Source organism: Typopeltis vanoorti, chromosome 24 (assembly GCF_054136105.1).
Source record: "Typopeltis vanoorti isolate ZY-2024b chromosome 24, IOZ_Tvanoo_1.0, whole genome shotgun sequence".
Lineage (NCBI taxonomy): Eukaryota > Metazoa > Arthropoda > Arachnida > Uropygi > Thelyphonidae > Typopeltis > Typopeltis vanoorti.
The window spans coordinates 51,120,185-51,139,968 of NC_143572.1; the positions used below are offsets into that span (position 1 = coordinate 51,120,185).

At 36.8% G+C, this 19,784-nt stretch overlaps 1 protein-coding gene across 2 annotated transcripts in view; it reads right to left on the reverse strand.

Moving 5' to 3' along the window:
• The window catches only part of LOC150093190 (guanine nucleotide exchange factor DBS-like), a 450,940-nt gene that overhangs the window by 326,879 nt on the left and 104,277 nt on the right, over positions 1 to 19,784 (reverse strand). For both annotated transcript variants that reach the window (XM_090413275.1, XM_090413276.1), the window contains one exon: positions 3,735 to 3,818. In XM_090413275.1, the coding sequence (XP_090269401.1) occupies positions 3,735 to 3,818 (84 nt within the window). The remainder of the gene's footprint in view (positions 1 to 3,734; positions 3,819 to 19,784) is intronic.

The following is a 19,784-nucleotide window of genomic DNA, read 5'->3' on the forward strand; positions in this document are numbered from 1 at the left end:
ATATATAGAAAAATTGGGGGTGCTGCAGTTCCTATGCACGAGTTGCCCCTGGTTATATCTAAAGAGATGGAGTTCTATGGCTGAAAATTTTATTTCATTGAATATACCTTTAGAAAAAAAAAAAAAAAAAAAAAAAGAAACAAAAGTTAAAATTAAAGAAAAAAAATGAAGTGAATGAAAATAAGAAGCTAGGAGAAAGCTTAGAAACGATACTAAAAAAAGGAAAACATTTGAGGATTGCAATTTTAAAGAAATAACTGAAAATATGAAAAGTTAGCTTCACTCGAATACTTACCAGACTATGCGTTATTCTGTGAAGTCGGTGTCGTAATTTGTTCGTGTAGTCAAACACGTTATGATGTTCAATACACTTATCGTATTTTTAATTTATTTAATTTATTTCGAAAAGTATAATTTCTTCATATAGCGTTCTTTGACCAAATGTAAATGTCACAGATATGGAAGCTCTATGACGAAAATATCAACCACGATCCAACAGAAACTGTCAGGTAAGACGGATCAAAGCCTCCATTTCTTTCTATTCAAATATATTCCTTTTTCACAAAAGAATATGCGAGGATAGAAATTTCTTATCTAGTTTCTCCACTTTTCCGTCTTATTATACCCTTTCTCATCAGTTTGTTTCATTCATCTCTTTATTTTCTATTCCCAAAATATCACTGTTGTCCATATTTCTTATTCTATCTTTCCTAGTTTTTTTTTTTTTTCAACACCATCTTCAAAACTTTCATTCCCATTGTTTGTAGTCTACTTTTGTTAATCTCCATGACTCTGCTGCATAAGACAACATAGGAATAACTTCTTTTATTCAAAAAGTTCACACTTCAGTAGGACATGTTAGTCCCAAAGTTCCGGAAGGTATGATTCAGCGAAATCTTCCTCAATATCTCTTGACCTAAAACTTCCATCACCTCCCAAATATTTCACGTTTTTCACTACTCTTCAAGACCTTAAGCCTAACGCCATTATCCTGTACATTTGAAACATGCTCTCACTTTTCCTGCTACTAATATGTAATCCATTAGTTCTGTGTTCCACTACTCCCTTTCTTCTGAATGTGCCCAAATCAACACATCAACTGCAAATATGCTATTTCTCCTTTCTGGTCATTAACCGTATCGGGGACACTATTCATCACCACAATAAACAGCAATGGAGATAAGACATTTTCTTTGTCACGATCATCCAGTGTAAACCACCCCTGCATTACCAAAGCTAGTCTTCACACAGTTCTTACTTTAAACATATATGTTCTTAATCATAACTATTTCTTCTATTCCTATATTCATCTTTCTCAACCCCCCCCCCCCCCGGTGAACCCAATAGCAGGCTTTTTTTTTTTTTTTTCAAATCCAGAAAAGCCATAAATAAGCTTTTTCCAAATTGCAATGTCCTTCCATTTCTTCAACTTCTGCCAGATCTACTTTCCGATTACTTCTCTCACCTCATTACTCATTCCAGTTATTTCACTACGGCTTTCATTTTTAACGGATTATTAAAATTTTCGTCATCCTAATCTCTTCTAGTAGGCACAAGATTTCCATCTCCCGTTTACGAATATCTGCATATCAGTGGCGGCAAGTCCGCGCGGTTAGCCTAGTGGCTTCGCGCTTTGCAACCATATGCCTAGGGAAGGAGTGTCCTAGGTTCGATTCCTGTCGCCGACGTGAGGAGCTTAAGGATCTTCCTCAGCTATAGCCAAGTTAGCCAGTCTTGGGCGTGGACAGCAGGGTTTCCCTCCCCCAGTTTATCTGGGGTTTTTCATCCCGCAAGCAGGCAAACTGGCCCCTTGAACTGGCCTCCATACGAATGAATAAATAAAAGTGGCGGCCCGTACATAAGCACTGCAACACCCCCAAGGAAAAAATGAAAAAATTAAATTTTGTTTGTGTTTATAAATAATAACAATGCTTACAACATTATATAAATGCAGTACATGTTAAAGGTTACAGCTTATATTTCGACAGTGATTGGATAGTTAATAATTGGAATTGTTCTATTAAGGCTTTAGATTACGAAACAAATGCACTGCGATCTAACGCCGATATTCGTTTGCGCTTGTCATTGCATGTTACGTCACTCCTACACTGCTCAATCGGCAGTGTATCTTTAGTATGCTTATGCGTGATGAACTATTTTTTTGTAAATCTTATTTTTTTTCTTAAAATAACTTAATTTATTTATTATAGATACAAGGCTGAATTATGACGAGTGTCACTGTTGAAAATATGAAAAGAATTATATTTTTTCAATTTTCAATTCAACGAAACAAATGCACTGCGATTTAACGCCGATATTCGTTTGCGTTTGTCATTGCTATTGATAGTTTAATTATAGGGAGTAGACGAGGCCATTGTTAGTTAGCCCTATCTAACTTTTGCAGACTGAGTGGGTAGTTCAATCTCCACTGGTACCCAATCGGAGATAGCTGGTCCAAGGCTATCACTAATTAAGCAGCACACAGTGAAGAGAGAGACGGCTTAACAAGTGCCGCAATCTCGTGGTCCCTAACACTCGTATTCAATGTCTGAAATAATGTGGGTTCTATGGTCGATTTTCTTGAGTTAACGGGACGAAAAACCCGAGTTTCCAGGAGGAAAAACCCGCTTGCCCGTGTCAGAGATCGACTAACTCGGGAACCGGTCGAAAAAAGGTTTAGAAAAATTTCCTCTAGTCGCCGACTAGACTCGAAATCAAATCTTCCTTCGTGCGGCCAAGCGCCGTGGTATGCAAACGCCATATCCACTGAACTACACAAGCTCTAAAGCAATTTTTAATATGTAAATTTATTTATTAATAAATTTGTTACTGATTAGAGAAAAAAAAAAAAAAGATTTTTTTTTTCCTTTGCTTTTTGTTTTTTTGTATATGCAGCACCGCCAATTAAAATTTTCACTGGCCGCCACTGTTGCATATCCAATTTACGTATATCTGCATAAAAGTTTCTAATTCAGTGGCCGGTATGTGTACATAAGCAATTATAACAGTTATTAACTCTAATACCAATAATCCGTAATAGCGGTTTATGTTCTGCTATGATGATGATTATTGATTTCAGTTTTATGAGTATTTGTTCTCGTATGCGGTTGCAACATATGTTGAGATATCCGCAATATCTCCATGTCATTTAAATTTTCACTTCGTACATTGACCATTTTTCTTTATACTGCAGTTTTCTATATTATGTTCTACTTAACTGATGAAGTGTAGTAGTAATTTATTAGTTTTCTTTTAAGAAGTCGGTAAAGCAATGCATTACTGATATATTTTTATTTATTTATAAAAGAATTCAGCTTCTGGAAAACAAAATCATCTGATGCACATTTAATATTATCCAAAATTAGTCATTTTTCTCATATTCAAAAAAAGATGAAACATTCAGCCTGGTTGACTGAGTAGATACCATATCCGCTATGCAAGCAGACAGAAGGTTGGGTTCATGGATGAGATGATTTTCATCATATGAGACCATCTCCTTGCTTAGTAGAGACCTCAAGCAGCTTGAAAAAGTAATATGTTTAAGTCTGCATAGCGAGGTTCATGGATTATCTGATAACTCACCCATGCCACCAATGTATTTGAGATTTACAACCTTTAAGTGATTGGGACTGTTATGATAAACAAGGGAATATATTGCATCACTGTAGCATAATTATTCAATTATGAAATTTCGGACAAAACAAGAGAGTTCGAGGGGGGGGGGGGGATATTACCTGTGATGACGGCATATTTCCTTCGTAACACTTCGGCAATCTCCCGAACTCCTACGCTGCAGTCCATGTCATCCAGGATCTCATCTTTAAAAGAAAAACAATTGAACTGCATCAAAAAAATTCAAGTTATCAGATGTTCAAATCAATATTGAATTTTAATTATTACTTATTTTACTTAAAATAAATCCTCTTAACGCCTTTTATACCCAAAGGGAGTAGATAAAGTTCTTTTAATATTAACTCATTTTTTTTTTGAAGTTCGATGGGAAAAGAATCTCCATACTTCAACTCTCACTCAAGGAGTGTTCAAACTTTCAATGAATCAAGGGGATAGATTACAGCAGACGAGCATCATCTGGTGGCACAAAACCCTAACAAGTGCCTGAAATAATATGTTTAGAGTCCATATAAGTGACGCTGATGAGCTTTTAACACCACTATTCAAAGATATTCTCATCCGAAATGCTTCTGCATTGCTAAAATCCTCGATGTATGCCATCAAAGTCAACGTTTTCATAAGAAATATATTTTTAAAAAATCAAAAGGAGCACAAGGATGGGTTGGGTGTATCAGGAATAAATGCAAAAAAATATTATATTTTTTGCATTTATTCCTGTTGAAATCTCCCCTAATTGTTCCCTGGATTCGCGTGATTCCTAAAATTAAACACAGTATACTAATGCTTCAGTAATACATCATCATCAAATTCCTGCCATATACCCTCAAGGGGGTGTACAGGATATGATAGTACTACATGAAAAATTTACATCATTACTAACTTCCGATCTACAATTTTCCTGCAAATCAGTCTGTTACCTGTCAAGACTCCAATATTATCAGATCTTATATTTCTGTCTTCTAAGGCACTTTTTACTGTATCAATCCACCTATATCTTGGTCTTCCTCTGGGTCGTTTTCCTGCCAACCTGGCAGAGAACGCGTCTTTTGCTAATCTTTCCTCGCCCATTCTGCTTAAGTGACCATACCACCTGAGATTAGCTATGCTAACGCATTCCTGGATGCTGACAATGTCGCTTCAGTAATACTAATATTACTAATGTGACAGATGAATGGAGAAAGCGAACGAATAAAGAACTCTATGAACTTTGAAAGAACTGAAGCTGCAAAACCGGAAGGAGTTGGCTAAAGATAGGAAAAAAGGAGAACTGTGGTGCTTGCAGCTAAGAACCTTAAGGGTTCGTGAAGCTCAAGAAGAAGAATAATAATGCTTCATGAAGAGGACACTTCCGTATGCGTAAACACTGCATCACATTCGCAATAATAGCCAGGCTGTGCCGCCACTGAATCAAACTCTTAGTGATTCCGTGGTTTTAAGTCACCCATAAGGGGAGGCAGGGTGTGAAGCTGAGACAATAGCACCCAGAAATCAGTGGCTGTGACTGGTTATTGTGTCAACCAATCCAGTTGTCACGAGTTGCTGTTTTTTTTTCTTTTCTTTTTTTCTAACTTTCATCTGTTTTGCGTGCGTGAAGAGTGAACGTGTTTAGGACACCGATATAGACAAGTTTCTAAGATGTAATTTTCTATAAATAATTTATAAAATTCTTGCCTATATTTACAATGGGGAACACTGTTGGCAATCAAGTGAATGTCCCGTTTTCTGCCACAGTTTTTGCGGACTGTATAATTGTAGTCGAAGGAGATAAGTTTCGTCCTCCTTTTCCAAATTTACTGAGCAAAAGCACAAAGATGCAAAAACTGAGTGCATGAGACACTTCTCTATTTCACACTATGCGTTTCACACACAGTCCCCCACTCCACGCAGATTTGGTTACAATTAAGACACACACACACACACACAGAATTTTTAATACAATTTAGTATTTCAGATTTTATTAAAATGTTCGAGTTAACTTGTTTTAAATCGGACCATTTTAAGTTTAAAATTAGGCAATGTATATGCGAAATGGAACTAAGAAATAATTCCGCTATGGCAGGAAAGAGTTTAACAAAACCTGAACTTCGCCGAGTCATCTCAATTTTGCAAAATGATTCTGAATAATACAAACTTATGTTACAAATGACAAACACTATCAACAGCACATAAATTAAGCGTTGAAATAATCTGAAAGTCATTATTAAAACAGTGCGCTAAGTGACGTCATTCATTATCAGCATTTGAACCGTAAGCGTAAGAACTCAGAAACTTTGTTCTATAGAGACCAAACAAACATTTTTCAAACCTCGAGTGAGTCTCATACTGAGTGATAACATTCATCGACAATCTAAAGACATTCACAAACATCCATGCTCGCAGTGTGATTTGAACCCATGATGGAGAGTAGAAGTACCGAATGGATTTAGAAACGAACGATCATGTATAGACCCGGCCTTCTACCTAAAATTAATAATAAAGAAAAGAAGAGAATACAATTTATTAACACATATTACATTTATTGATTTTGAAAAAGCATTTGACAAAGTTAAAAGAAGCATTTTATTTACCATATTAAAAGAAAGATAAATACCAAATAATATCCTAAAAGCTATCATAAGTATATATGAAAATAATCAAATACAAATAAGATTAAATCATGAGGTATCATATACGAGAGAGATAAACCAAGAAGTCTGACAAGGGATGTCCTCTTTCACCAACTCTTTTCAGTATTTACCTAAATGAAATAATAATAAAATGGAATAAAAATTTCCATCAAGGTATTCAACTTTCTCTTACTGTGAACTTAAAACACTCTCATTTTTGCCGATGACCAAATAATTACAAATTCTGAAAATAACTTGCAGAAAGATATTTTAAATTTAAATGAGATACCAAAGATTGTGGAATGATAATATCAACAGAAAAATCAAAAACGATATAAACCTAAAAACTGTAAAATATTTTAAAATAACAGGTGTAATTAACTGTATATTTAAACCAAACCTAGTTTTCAAAAACAAACCAGACTAAAAGTATACAATACATTAGCCCTACGAGTCTTATTGTATGGAAGTGAAATCTGGATAATAAAACAAAAAGACAAACAAAAGGTTAATAACAGCAGAAATGAAGTTTAGGAGAAAAACTGCAAAGTATACTCTTATTTGATCACAAAAGAAACGAAGAAATTATTAAAGAATTAAACCAGGGATCAGTAATAGAAAAATTAAAAAATATAAACACAAATGGATGGAACACGTTGAAAGAATGAAAACAGAAAAATTACTAAAACAAGCCTGAAATTACAAACCATTAAAAAAAAGAAAACCAGGACATCCTCTTAAGAGATTCAACGATGACTTCTAAGGCCAGAACAGGCCACTCTAGGCCTAAACCTTTGACAGACATTGATGATGATGAACTATCGTTAAGATGGCTGTCATTGTAGAATTTTAGAAAAAAATTTTAAACAATTCAAAATGGTTTAAAATTTATTTTTTTCTATCGAGCGAAAAGCGCCATGGGTAAGCTACGAGTCAGAGAATCTGGGAACCAAGTCTAGAGATAAACTTTAAGATTTTTGAAGCCACTTTTACCGAAAGCGGAGGTGGTGGTAGTTTCATACTAAGCAACTAAATTCGTCTATGGAGTCTCCATAGCTCGATCGGTTTTGACGAATTCTTTTGGTTGGGAAGACCTGGGCTCGAATCCCGTTTATGACGCGAGGAACCTTTGTGAGGGTTTTTTTAAAGGTGAGTTAGCGATCTCATTTGGAGGTGGAGGGTTCTTCCTTCCGGAAACTAGTTTATCATCCCTCAAAAAAAGATAGGCCAGCCCCCTAAACACATACATATCTTCAGACATAAAATACTTACCCTTAGATTGATGTAGCAGAGGAATGGATTTGGTTGAAATGAACTGGCTAAAATCCCCTAATGGGGGGGGGGGAACAACCTGTCAAAGGACGGACAACAACTGGATGGATGGAAATTCGTTTATCACCTAAAAAATTCCGCAAAATTGTTCGTGGGATTCCAAATTCACAGCCTGTTGGTTGAAGAGCTATCTACTCGACCAATCAAGGCCAAAAGTTTTCTGCGCAACTTCTTTGAGAATTTGTTGAAATTTAAACATGTCTGTTAACTAAGACCTGGTTTCATCCTGCCCAAGAGGAAAATCGAAGAACAAGCATAATAAATTGACCTAATTGCTTCGACCGTAATTCCAACTAACACACTCGTCCCATATCTTAGCAATCAAGATGCTATTCTACCGAACTTTAGTTAAATATTTCTAATTAGCCCACTCATTTGCAAAACATTCCCAGATTTTTTTTTTTTTTTTTTTTTTTTTATGACCATGAGTTCACTTAAAATCGTGTCATTAGCTGTTCGTGCATCGCACGAACCCGGAAATTACTAATGAATTTGCAATGTTCTTTCAAGTCACGTCGATGAATTTTTTTTCTTTCATTAATGTGGCTTTATTCCTACTATTTCGACTGCAGACGCCTCCGAACTCAAATGAGAAATTAGCTACTGAATTCAAGTCAATGCTTTTTTTTAAAAACCATATGACAGGGAAGGGGTTAATTGGAGCGTTTCAATAAGACTGACTACATCAAAAATCTGCTGAATGAATACAGAGAAGACGATTACCGTGGTAGCAAAAGGGCTCGGTAACAAAGCAAGCTACTTACCAGCAATGTCCAATTTACGATTTGCTACCAATTGTAATTCGGTCCTCGAGCATATACAAATGTATTAGTTTAAAAAACGAGCTCCATAGCTCGGTCAGTATAGGAGAATCCCTTTGGTTGGAAGGGGTCGAATCCTGTTTACGACGTGAAGAACCTTGATCAGGGCTTTTCAGTTGAAAGCGAGTTATCTGGTCTCACACTGAGGTGAAAGGTTTTTCCCCTCCTGGAAACTCGGGTTTTTCATTTCTCAAAACAGACAGACTGGCCCCATGAACACACGTCTTCAGACATAAAATACTCACCCTTAGGATGTCTGAAGCACAGGAATAGCAGACCGGCTGCATGGCATTTTCTAAAAACCTTAATTGGAGACTCAACTCGTCTCGGACACGGGACGTGGATGAATGGATTAATTGAAAAAATTATTTATTTAAAGACAAACCATCAAATATATTATATGGATGTTAGAATGAGTTCATAGACATACGAAATAGTACCAACAGAGTTATGTACACTTGTTCAACATTCCAACACAAGTGGTGCTAATGTACAAATATCCACGCTCCAATAAACTGTTTATTACTTACGCTCAAATCAGGCTTATTGCAAATTGGCGTCATCTTTAAAATCAGAGTTAGGAACTGCTGCATCCCTAAACTCGTCGTACCCTCCCCCCCTCTCTAACAATAGCAGCAAGCGGTTACGTGTACAATTAAATTATATTTTAATTAAAAAAAATTAATGCCTTTCAGACTGTCAGTTTACACGTTAGAATTTTATCGGTGATCGTTTCTGTATGATATCGTCATACTCAAAGAGAGACCCCTGAAGTCCATCTAAGATGGCAAAGGCACACAATTCACGAATCACCTAAATTACTACTTTATACTTTTACAGTGCATGTACAACTACTGCAAATACTTTCGAGGTCGGGTGTATGTTTGTGAGAGGAAAACTAAGCACCAGGAGGAAATTATTGAAATAACACTAAGCACAAGGGAAGAAACTATATATCTCATATTATTTTATTTATTTATTTATCCCACGTCAGAAAATTATCCTGTCTGTTGTTGTCAATGTCAACAATAATAATTTTCACTAGGAAAATGTTCTCATTAAAAATGTCAATAATAAAAACATTTTGAAAAGGGAGATATTTACATTAAACATCGATAAAGCAATTATAAATGTAGGCCTATTTATATTCACAAGAGAATATTTCTAAACTTAAAAGTAAAAATGATAGGTAGCATAAGTATATAAGAAGTGATTATTGCTTGAATGGATCAATTCGGAACTGTTTTCTACTTTGCATTATTTGGTTTTGATATACCAACTGAAGCAATATTGAACATCAGACATTTCGTCTATAAAAAGCAAGTTACTTATCGAATTTCACTTCTTCGAAATATTTTTATTAGCGCGTCAAATTCCGAATTTTATAACAAGTTTAAAAAAAAAGTACGCTCTTTTTTTTATTAACGCGATTATATTGTTATGTTTCATGGATAAGAACGAGATTTTTGCGACTTCTTCCTCCACACAAAAAAAAAGGTTGTAAACAAAGTATATTAGCACCGTGGATGAACTATGGTTAGACATGTTTTTAGCAGCCTGCCATAGTTCGGTTGCCGCAGTTGAAGACACTTGTATTATGGCGCATACACAAGCATCGAACACCATACCAGAAACAAATAAATGTAACAAGGAGAAGATGCGACGATGCTACGTTAAGGAAATCGTTTTGCAAAGACAAAGGAGAGCATTCCGGCGAACGGAAATGCGGGCCTTGTGATTGCAGAAAAAATTGCATGATTGCGCATTATATTTAAAAAATGCGCAGTAGTAAGTATATTTGTGCGCTAACAGAATTGTGTGCAACAATTCCAGTTATTTTTACTAAAAAAAATAAATAAATAACTGGAACCATATAGTCTCAAGAAATCGGTGAACAGATCAACTTTTTACTGGAATGATATTAAAAGGTTTTTGAACTATCTACTAATCAAAATTAGTTCAAAAACGGTACAGATGAAGACAGCTTATAGAAAAGCTAGTCTCTAGTAAGACACTTGAGATAGCACTGCATTTTAGCCCATCGACTGGGCTAAAACGCAGTGCTATCTCAAGCACTGCGTTTGCTAACTGGGCTAAACAATACAAGCAATGCTAACTGGGCTAAAACCACAGGCTGCTAAAAAGCAGCCTGTGGTGCCGATTTAGAAATTAATCTTGTCCACGCATTATTTCTCGACCCATCAATTATAGTGTGGGATTTTACAGAACTTGTTTTTTTCTTGCAGAGTTCGATAAGTTGGAACAACGTTTTCCTCCTCGCTCCATCCTCTTCCCAATTAAAACTATAAAATCGAAGAATGCAGCAGCCTTAACAAGTCTGTTGTTGTGTTAAAGTGTCGTAACATTCAAATATCAAGCAAATAAGTCAATTATAGGTTACTGATTATCTGGAATTATTTCAAATTTGAGTATTGTAGCACATATAAACTAATTTTTTCGTTATTCATTTCATGGCACAGTAGAATCTGCAACAACCTGACTTCCTCCAGGTCTTGCCGCTGATAATAATAATAATTATTATTATTATTAAGAGACCTCCAGGGAGTCAGAGACTCATCGAGGGAGGCCATATACTACACACACCAGCTATTATACTTATTCCTGAATTCATTCACGCTGCTTGTACTCACAACATCCAATGGCAATCCATTCCAATCACGCACCACCCTCTGAGAGAAAAATACAGCCCTCACACCTTTCTTGGCGGCCTTCATTCTCAGCTTCAAATGTCATCTTGTCCTTTCCCCAACCTCCAAAAATTGGAAAATTTCATCATCAATTGAAATCCTGTAACTCTCAATCATATCAAACCTCTTTCTCCTGTTTGCTAGTGTGTGCAGTCTACAAATTCTCAATCTGTCTTCATACTCGGCATTCCACAATCCTATCATTTTAAACACTCTCCGTTGTACTCTCTCTCCAAAATATCAGAATCGCTACGGAAACCAGACCTGCGCACAATAGTCCAAGTGAGGTCTTATCAAGGCCTTGTAAAGAGGCAAAATAGCATCCTTATTTTTACATGTGAACATTCAGCATTGCAATTATCTTTTGAGTTGTATTTGCAATCTTTGCCATATGGCTCCTAAACTTCAATTTCCTATTTATTAACACTCCAAGATCCCTAGCCTCATGAGATTCTTCTAGCCTAATTCCACCAATATAATATGACATTGGATAGCTAATCATGCAGAAGTCAATGACTTTATATTTACTCACATTGAACAATTCCAGCCTATTCAAATCATTCTGCAAAGACTGCATATCAGCAGCATTCCTGATTACCCTACCTATCTTTGCATCATTAGCAAATAACTGTATGTCGTTTGTCAAATGCTTCCCGATATCATTAATGTACAGATTGAATAACAGTGGACCAAGCAGTGATCCTTGAGGTACACCATTTGTTACCTTAAACCTTGCAGACGCTGATCCCCGTATACCACTTTCTGATATCTGTCTGTCAGTCAGCCATCCTCTTATCCATGCTAATATTGTATAACCCAAATCCATTTTCTGCAATTTATGCAGTCTACCATGTTGTATTTTGTCAAAAGCCTTAGCAAAATCCAAAAGTATTATGGTGTATTCATTCACCTTGTCTAGTTCAATGGTAACATTGTTATAGAATGTGAGAAAGTTGCTAAGACATGACCTTCTCTTAGTAAACCCATGTTGTTCATTGCAAAGTAGAGATTCACTGTAAACCCATTTCTGAATGTGAGCCCTAACCAATTTTTCTAAAATCTTCACCGCCACCACTCCTGAGATACTAATTGGTCGATAGCTGAATACATCGGTCTTTGCACCACCCTTGTGCAATGGAATTACCATACATTCCTGCGGAATCTTCGCTGTACTGAGACTTATATTAACAAGCTTGGTCAAAAGAATGGCCAGTTCAGCTGAACACTCTTTTAGCACACGTGCTAATATTCCATCAGTCCCTATTGCTGAATTCTTATTCAATTGTGCAACAGCTCTAATACCTCGGCCTCACACACCTGCGTTTCTTCATCTAGTGAAGAGGTAACAGTTAGCTGAATGTTGCGTTCACCAGGTTGATAGCTTTTAACAAAATGGGCACTTATTAACTGAACAACCTCTTCTGCATCTCTAACCTTCACGCCATCTGGGTTTATAAGAGTTATTCTTTCATATTCATTCTTTCTTTTTACTTGCAGCATATCGATAGAATTCTTGTGGGTTGTCTTTAGCATGCAGAGCCAGTTTCTTTTCATACTCAGACTTTGCTTTACGTACAACAGTTATGATTATTCTAGCCTTCTGTTTATAACGTTCGTAACAGACGTCGTCCTTATGCAAAGGTATTCCTTCCACATCGTCCTTTTCTTACGAATTTCTTGCTTAATAAGATTACACATCCATTTGACTCCTACTCTATTTATTCTTCAAACTCTCGGGACACATTCTGATATCGCATCTTTTAAGTATTGTTTAAATGCTTCCCATGTACTGGCGATATTCTTTTCATCCAGCATCCCATTCCACTGAACTCAGTATACTCCTCAGCTGGTCATAATTTCCTGCTTTACAGTTCAGCATGTAACCTTTTCTGAGTGGAACATGCATAAACGTAGTCACTTCCCAAGTGAGTACCGCATGATCACACTTCTTTAACTGAAATGCCCTCTGACACTATAATCAAATCTAACACTCTTTGACCTCGAGGTCCTTCTGTCATATGCTTCTTGAGGAAGTTGTCCAGCAACAGCTCAATAAATGCATTTTCATTCTTCTCATGAAATTCTACTGTTACCCAATCGATATTTGGATGATTAAAATCTCCCATTATGATTACTCTTTTAATGCTAATTTTTTCTATTTGGTGATGCATTTCTTCATCACTACCAACCGATCCGCCAGGTCTGTAACAACACCCCACTACGTAATTGATCTTGTTAGATTCTACCTCACACCAGATGACTTCAAACTCAGTGCCACATGAAATATTGTTAGTAGTAGTACTACTACAGTCATAGGACTCAACTCTAACTGGATTAAGCATGCAAATATGAGTTTATGACCGACTATAGGGAGTTGAAGTCATCCGATTCATCTTAAGAGTTATTTGAAGTCTTCATCTTAAGACTTCTGCTGAATAGCAGGACTAGATAATCCAAAATTTACCAAAAAGAATAATTTGACATGTTGGAAAATTAAACTGACAGATATGAAAGGAAGGGGAGAAGGGGCCTGAATGAGAGAAAACCCACGTTAGTACAATAATAAGCTACCAATTATTGAACAATTATTTTTATGAACTACAGTACAGACAAGTACATACTACACGCAGCAATAAAAATGTCATTCCATCCTAACTCTCGGATACTTCGTCCCCCACCCCTCAAAGCAATTCTTTACATTGAGAAGAAAGCCCCTCCAGAGAATTCCAGTCAGTTACTATTTCATGACGACTGCTTATTATCCCACAATTCTGGGCAGAGGAATCAGCCAACCAAAGGAGGAAACAAGCAGTCATAAATGTTGAACATGGCTATAAAGTGAGAACTAGCAGCGGAAAAGTGTATTAAAACGCCCCACGAGAGTGAGGCGGCTTTCATTTGTCACCTGCACGGTTCATTACACGCAGTATTTTATGGCTTACAAGCTACGCCATTATTGATTTGCACTCAGTCTAAACACGCCTATCAAGTCGTGTATTCTACTCAAGTAATCGATGCCATGGCGCACTGAAATGCTCTGAATAGGAGGGGCGGGGGGGGGGGATTCATGCGCACGAAATAATTTTATGTATTAAACCAGTTGCAGCAACAACAAGGATAAGACATAAATGTCAGGTTTTATAATCAACACGGATCTTTTTTTTTTTCGTTATTTTTTTTTTTTAATGGCAATCCCATAGCTCAGAGGTTGTTGACGCTGCAATTATAAATATTTCGGAAACGCGGATGACAGACGGTTACCCCAAGGATTAAAGCAAAAAGGTTGAATACACGTGAGGATGAAAGGGAAGAAGTTATTCCGAAGATGTAGTTAAATTGTGAATGGAAAGATGGTGGTGGTGGCCACACGTCTCCTAACATGTTCAGAAGAAATGAGGTTAGGATTATTGATTCTATGGTCATTACGACGAACAATGGTCATAGAAATATCCGGGGAAAATGCACGTGGCAGAAACTGGACAAGTGATGATAAGGAGAGAATCACTGATGGTGCAGGAGAGACTCATCTAAACAAGACTATCATTGTAAACATTATTTCATTGTTTAGACATACAACATCCATCACGTTTATGATATTTCTGTTAATTAAAGCTTCAAAAACGTGTGTTTGTGTGGTAAAATCCCAATTACTGAAAATAAATAGGACTAGGATTCGATCAGAATTAACTTAAGATTAAGGACTTCAACAAAAATGTTATTTACGAAACATAATCGATTAAATACTGAGTATTTATTTACGTACTGAATAAATTGACAGTTTGTTTTACGTTGAATATAATATAAGCCATGTAAAAACAAGAAAATTGTCAATAATTATACATATGGAAAAATACAATGAGCGTAAATACAGCAATTAAGAACAAAAGAAAACAGGGAGAAAGAACTGATGCAACAAAGAAGATAACGTGTCTAAAAATTTTAAAGTGATTTTTTACGCGGGGGTGGGGTATATAAAAAATATCAATTAAAGACGCTCGTTTATAATATCACATTTATATTTTTAATGTGATTCCATATAAGTTTGCGGATGGAGGACTAACTGCAGTTCTAGTGTTTGCTTCATAAGGAATATACGTACTATTCCTTGTGAAATATGAATAAAATAAGTAATTTCTAACTTGGTGCAAAACGAAACTTTAACAGGAGAGTTTAAAGATTTTGGGGGAAAAGAATCAAACGCAACGAGTAATCAGTGGAAATAGAAACTAATGATTTCACAAATAATACAAAATGCAATTAACAAAAGAAATAAACCAATCATAACTATTTTACCGAAGAATTTAATCAGTGTATTCTTGATTATCGATATCCTAAAGATGTATGGCAAGTAGTATTCTGTCACAAACGGAACTGGTATATAACATATGTTCCAATACGGGCTACCAAAAATTTTAATGTGAACACGACCACAGAATGGTGGAAAATCCTACGGTAAGCCACGGTGCTTGAAGTCTTGATGCGAGTATGTCACTCAGTGTATTCATAAGTCGATCTGTCTGTTTTACTGTACAAATTCTGCTACCTCAGTCTGGTAAACTACTTCTGCTGAAGGTTATGTATTCCACACATCATTTTATGTCACTTCAGATTTCCGTTAATACGGTAAGAATATCACATTGAGTGATGAAAATCTGTCATTTAGGATGGTACTCCAAGCAAATAAAAAAGTAGTGATTGTTTTTTGAAAGATTGATTATCCATGCAAATGTTATGCCATTGTTTGACAGTATTATGGTAAGCTACAAAATTTTACACACAGCAATCTAGACACTTTTTTCTGTAAGAAAAGGTTTCAGACCACAGCTTAGTCATAAAAGCACCAGAGAAACTTTCTCTGACGCTTGCAAAAATCTGTGACTGAATTCAAAACTATTGATACAATTTCCATTTCCACTAAATGCGTCACTAAGTGATTTCATCTTTCCAGCTTAAATCTTCCTAGCAAAGAGATTTTTCATGATGCATTTACTAATTTTAGCAACAATGTCAATAGCAAAGTGAAGATTTTTGTTTCTTTTAAGAAAAAGTTCAATTCTGCTAAATTAGATCTGGGAACTACTTTGAATCCCCAACAAGTAAGCGGCATCCAAGCAACTTTGTGTAAAATGCTAAAAATCTTTTGATAATCAGTTCCTCAAACAGAAACTACTTTGCATGTTTACTTAGGGGGACTCCTAGATGGTAGATACTTTTAACGCCATATTTGCATTAAAAATGAGAAAAGGAAGCGTTAGGTTAACTAGTTAGCAATCTCATTTGAATCATGCCAATATTTTGACGGAACTTTCACTAATAGTGCTCCGTTTTGGTTTTGTTTGTTTTTTTTCTGTAGCGCAGGATGAAAATAATTACTTAATAAAGAACCGAACGTAACTAGGAAGCTTAACCTTGCCGATAGTAATCGTCAATGCGTTTTATTTTTTTTTTTTTGAAAAGCGATGGCATTGAAGATTACGAATTGTTTCATAGCGTAGCACCGTTTTGATTCTTTTCATTTTCAGTAAAAAAGTGAACATGTGATCAGCTGCTAATGGACAGAAGGACTGAATAATACCCTTTCCGCCGACCGACGGCTCATTACCTCTCCCCGACTGAATCTAGTGAAACTAATTGGCGCTGTATTAAAGTGCAACGGCCTGCGGAAACTCAACCTGACTATTAGGGCAGATGTGACCTTGACAAGTGTTGGTGGATATCTCACTGCGTTAATGAGCTGCCAGATATATACAACAGAGCAGAACCTGAAGTAACCTGCACGTGACTAATTCCGTTCTTTTTTTTACCTTCTTCAAAATGAAGCTAATTTTCTTCTTAAAAACTGACAGACATTTCAGTGGTCCCAAATGGCTTTTCTCCAATAAATTAATACCATCTGACAGCAATCGGTGTATTAAATTTAGAAAGGATAAATAATCTAAAACAGTGGCGCACTCAGGATTTAATCTTGGAGGGGGCCGAGCGCTCAGAATTTAACCTTTGGGGGGGGGGGCCGAGTTGAGTAGACGTTTTGCGAATACACACTACACATCGCATATGACCTATAACTGAGCATCTGCAGTGATCGCTAATTCATAAGTAGCACACAACATAAATAAAAAAAATGAATTTTAATTAGGAAAAAATTTTTGGAAATTTTTCTAGTGTTTTTTCCTTTTCTTTGGGGGGTGCCCAGGCCCTTGGCCCCCACTCTGGGTGCGCCACTGATCTAAAAGTCCTATCGCTTTGAATTTTATTGAAAGTACTTTGCGCCAAACAATCAAAATTACTATTATTATTATTACTATTATTACGGGCAACTCCAGGGAGTCATTGGACTCATCGAGGGAGGCCCCAAATCATATTCATCACAACTATTTGACATTCATACAGTATCTATCATACCTCGCCTTAAACTCATTCACTGTCACAGCATCCACCACAGACTCAGGGAGCGCATTCCACTCATTCACTACTCTAAAAGTAAAGAACCCAGCTCTAACACCTTTACTAACCACACTTTTGCCCAGTTTCCATGGATGTCCCCTAGTCCTCCCACAACCAGCAGGGCTGGTTGTGGGAGGACTAGGGGACATCCACAAAACCATGCTGTCCCCGATACAGTATCCCATTTTCTTCTATCCAATCTTGTATTTTCCTCTTGACTATTTTCTCTAAGACCTTGACAATGATTCCTGATATGCTAATCGGTCGGTAATTTACTACAGCAGTCTTGGAACCACCTTTATGCAGTGGAACTATTTTCCCCTCTTTCCACCCGCTCGGGACTAACCCAGACCCGAGACTCAAATTAAACAAAATGGTCAAGGGTACTGACAATTCTTTAGCTGCTTCTCGTACAACACGAGCTGGTATACCATCCAATCCCACAGATGTATTGACATTGAGGTTATGCAATAGACTACTCACCTCCACTTCATTAACCACAATTCCAGTATAATCTACTGGTTTATTCGTTTCTGCAATGTCACCACCTGGATGATATACTTTTGCAAAGTGCTCACTCAGTAACTCAACTATCTCAACTGATTCAGTTACCTCCCTACCATCGGCATTCTTTAAAATCAATCTGCCATGTACATTTTTCCTTTTACTTGCTACATATCTAAAAAACTGTTTAGGATTCTCTTTAGCCTGCATGGCCAATGTTCTTTCGTAATCCTTTTTTGCTTTTCTTACCACACTCGTCACCCTTCTGGCCTGTGCTTTATACCGTTCATGTGCCTGCAGGTCACCCTTCTCCTTAAATTCCCTCCATAGTTGTTTCTTTTTTTGCAACTCAAGCTTAATGGTGTTATTCATCCATTTAATCCCTACTTGATTTATTATTCGGACTCTAGGTATACAGTCAGCCATTGCTTCATGCAAGCACTTCTTAACTACCTCCCATGCACTATCAACTTCTAGTCCTTGCAGTTGTACATGCCATGGCACTGAACCAATCAAACTCCTAAGCTTGTCATACTTTCCAACCCGATAATTCCACATGTACCCTGTCTTAATTGAATATTCTACACCTTTAGCCACCTCCCAAGTTAAGACCCTATGATCACTCTCACCGATTGGTGGCAATGTGGTCATATTTGTTACAGCCAAATCCTCAGATGTAATTACTAGGTCAAGTACTCTCTGACCCCTAGTATTTTCCATTACATGCTGTCGCAGATAGTTATCCCTTAATAATCGCATAAAATCCAGTTCCTTCCTCCCGTGTGTCCTCTCCTCACTCCAATCAATGCGACCATAGTTGAAATCTCCCATAATAATCACCCTCCTTCCACCCATTTCTTCTATTTGCTTGTGCATACTGTCACCACCATCTTTTCCATCACCTGGTCTACAGCAGCACCCAATTGTATATTTAGTTCTGCTAGCCACAATCTCACACCAAATGGCCTCAAATGTGCTCTTTTCTCTATCCTGCAATTCAACTTCTATTCTCCTTGGCTGGAGCTCATCAGCTATCATCAACAATACTCCTCCCCCCATTTTATTCTCTCTGTCATTCCTGAACACACTATACCCATCACATTCAATCCCACTAGTTATATCATCTACAGTCAGCCATGTTTCACTAATACCTATAACCTGTGGTCTGGAAGTGCCAACCATGGCCAAAAACTCTTCCTTCTTGTTCCTAATACTCCTAGTATTAGTGTACATGAATTTAAGACCCCTATTAGCCCCAACCTGATGCCTTATATTAACTATCCCACTCAGATTTGTTGTCCTTATTTGCTCTGGCATATTATATTCATTCTTACATTCAACTGCCTCCATAAGGACTGTATATCTACTCCCCCCCCCTAACAAATCTAGTTTCCCTGAATTTGCACATCCACTACATTCAGCAACACTTTCTCAAGTCTTCTTACACCGTAACCATTCAAATGCAAGCCATCCATCTTATATAGATCCTTTCGCCCATCAAACTCACTCCACACATCCACAAATTCCACACCACTCGTCATACATAACCCACGCATAAAGTCATTTGCAATTATAGCCTTCCTTTTAAACATTTCACTGTCATACCGTGGCAAAAGACTAATCATTCTAACTCTCTCACTCTTTTCTTTTGCTACCTCAAACAATTTATTCAGGTCTTCTATCATTTCCATTTTATCTCCTTTCAAATTCATACCTATTGTGCTGATTAATTTAAT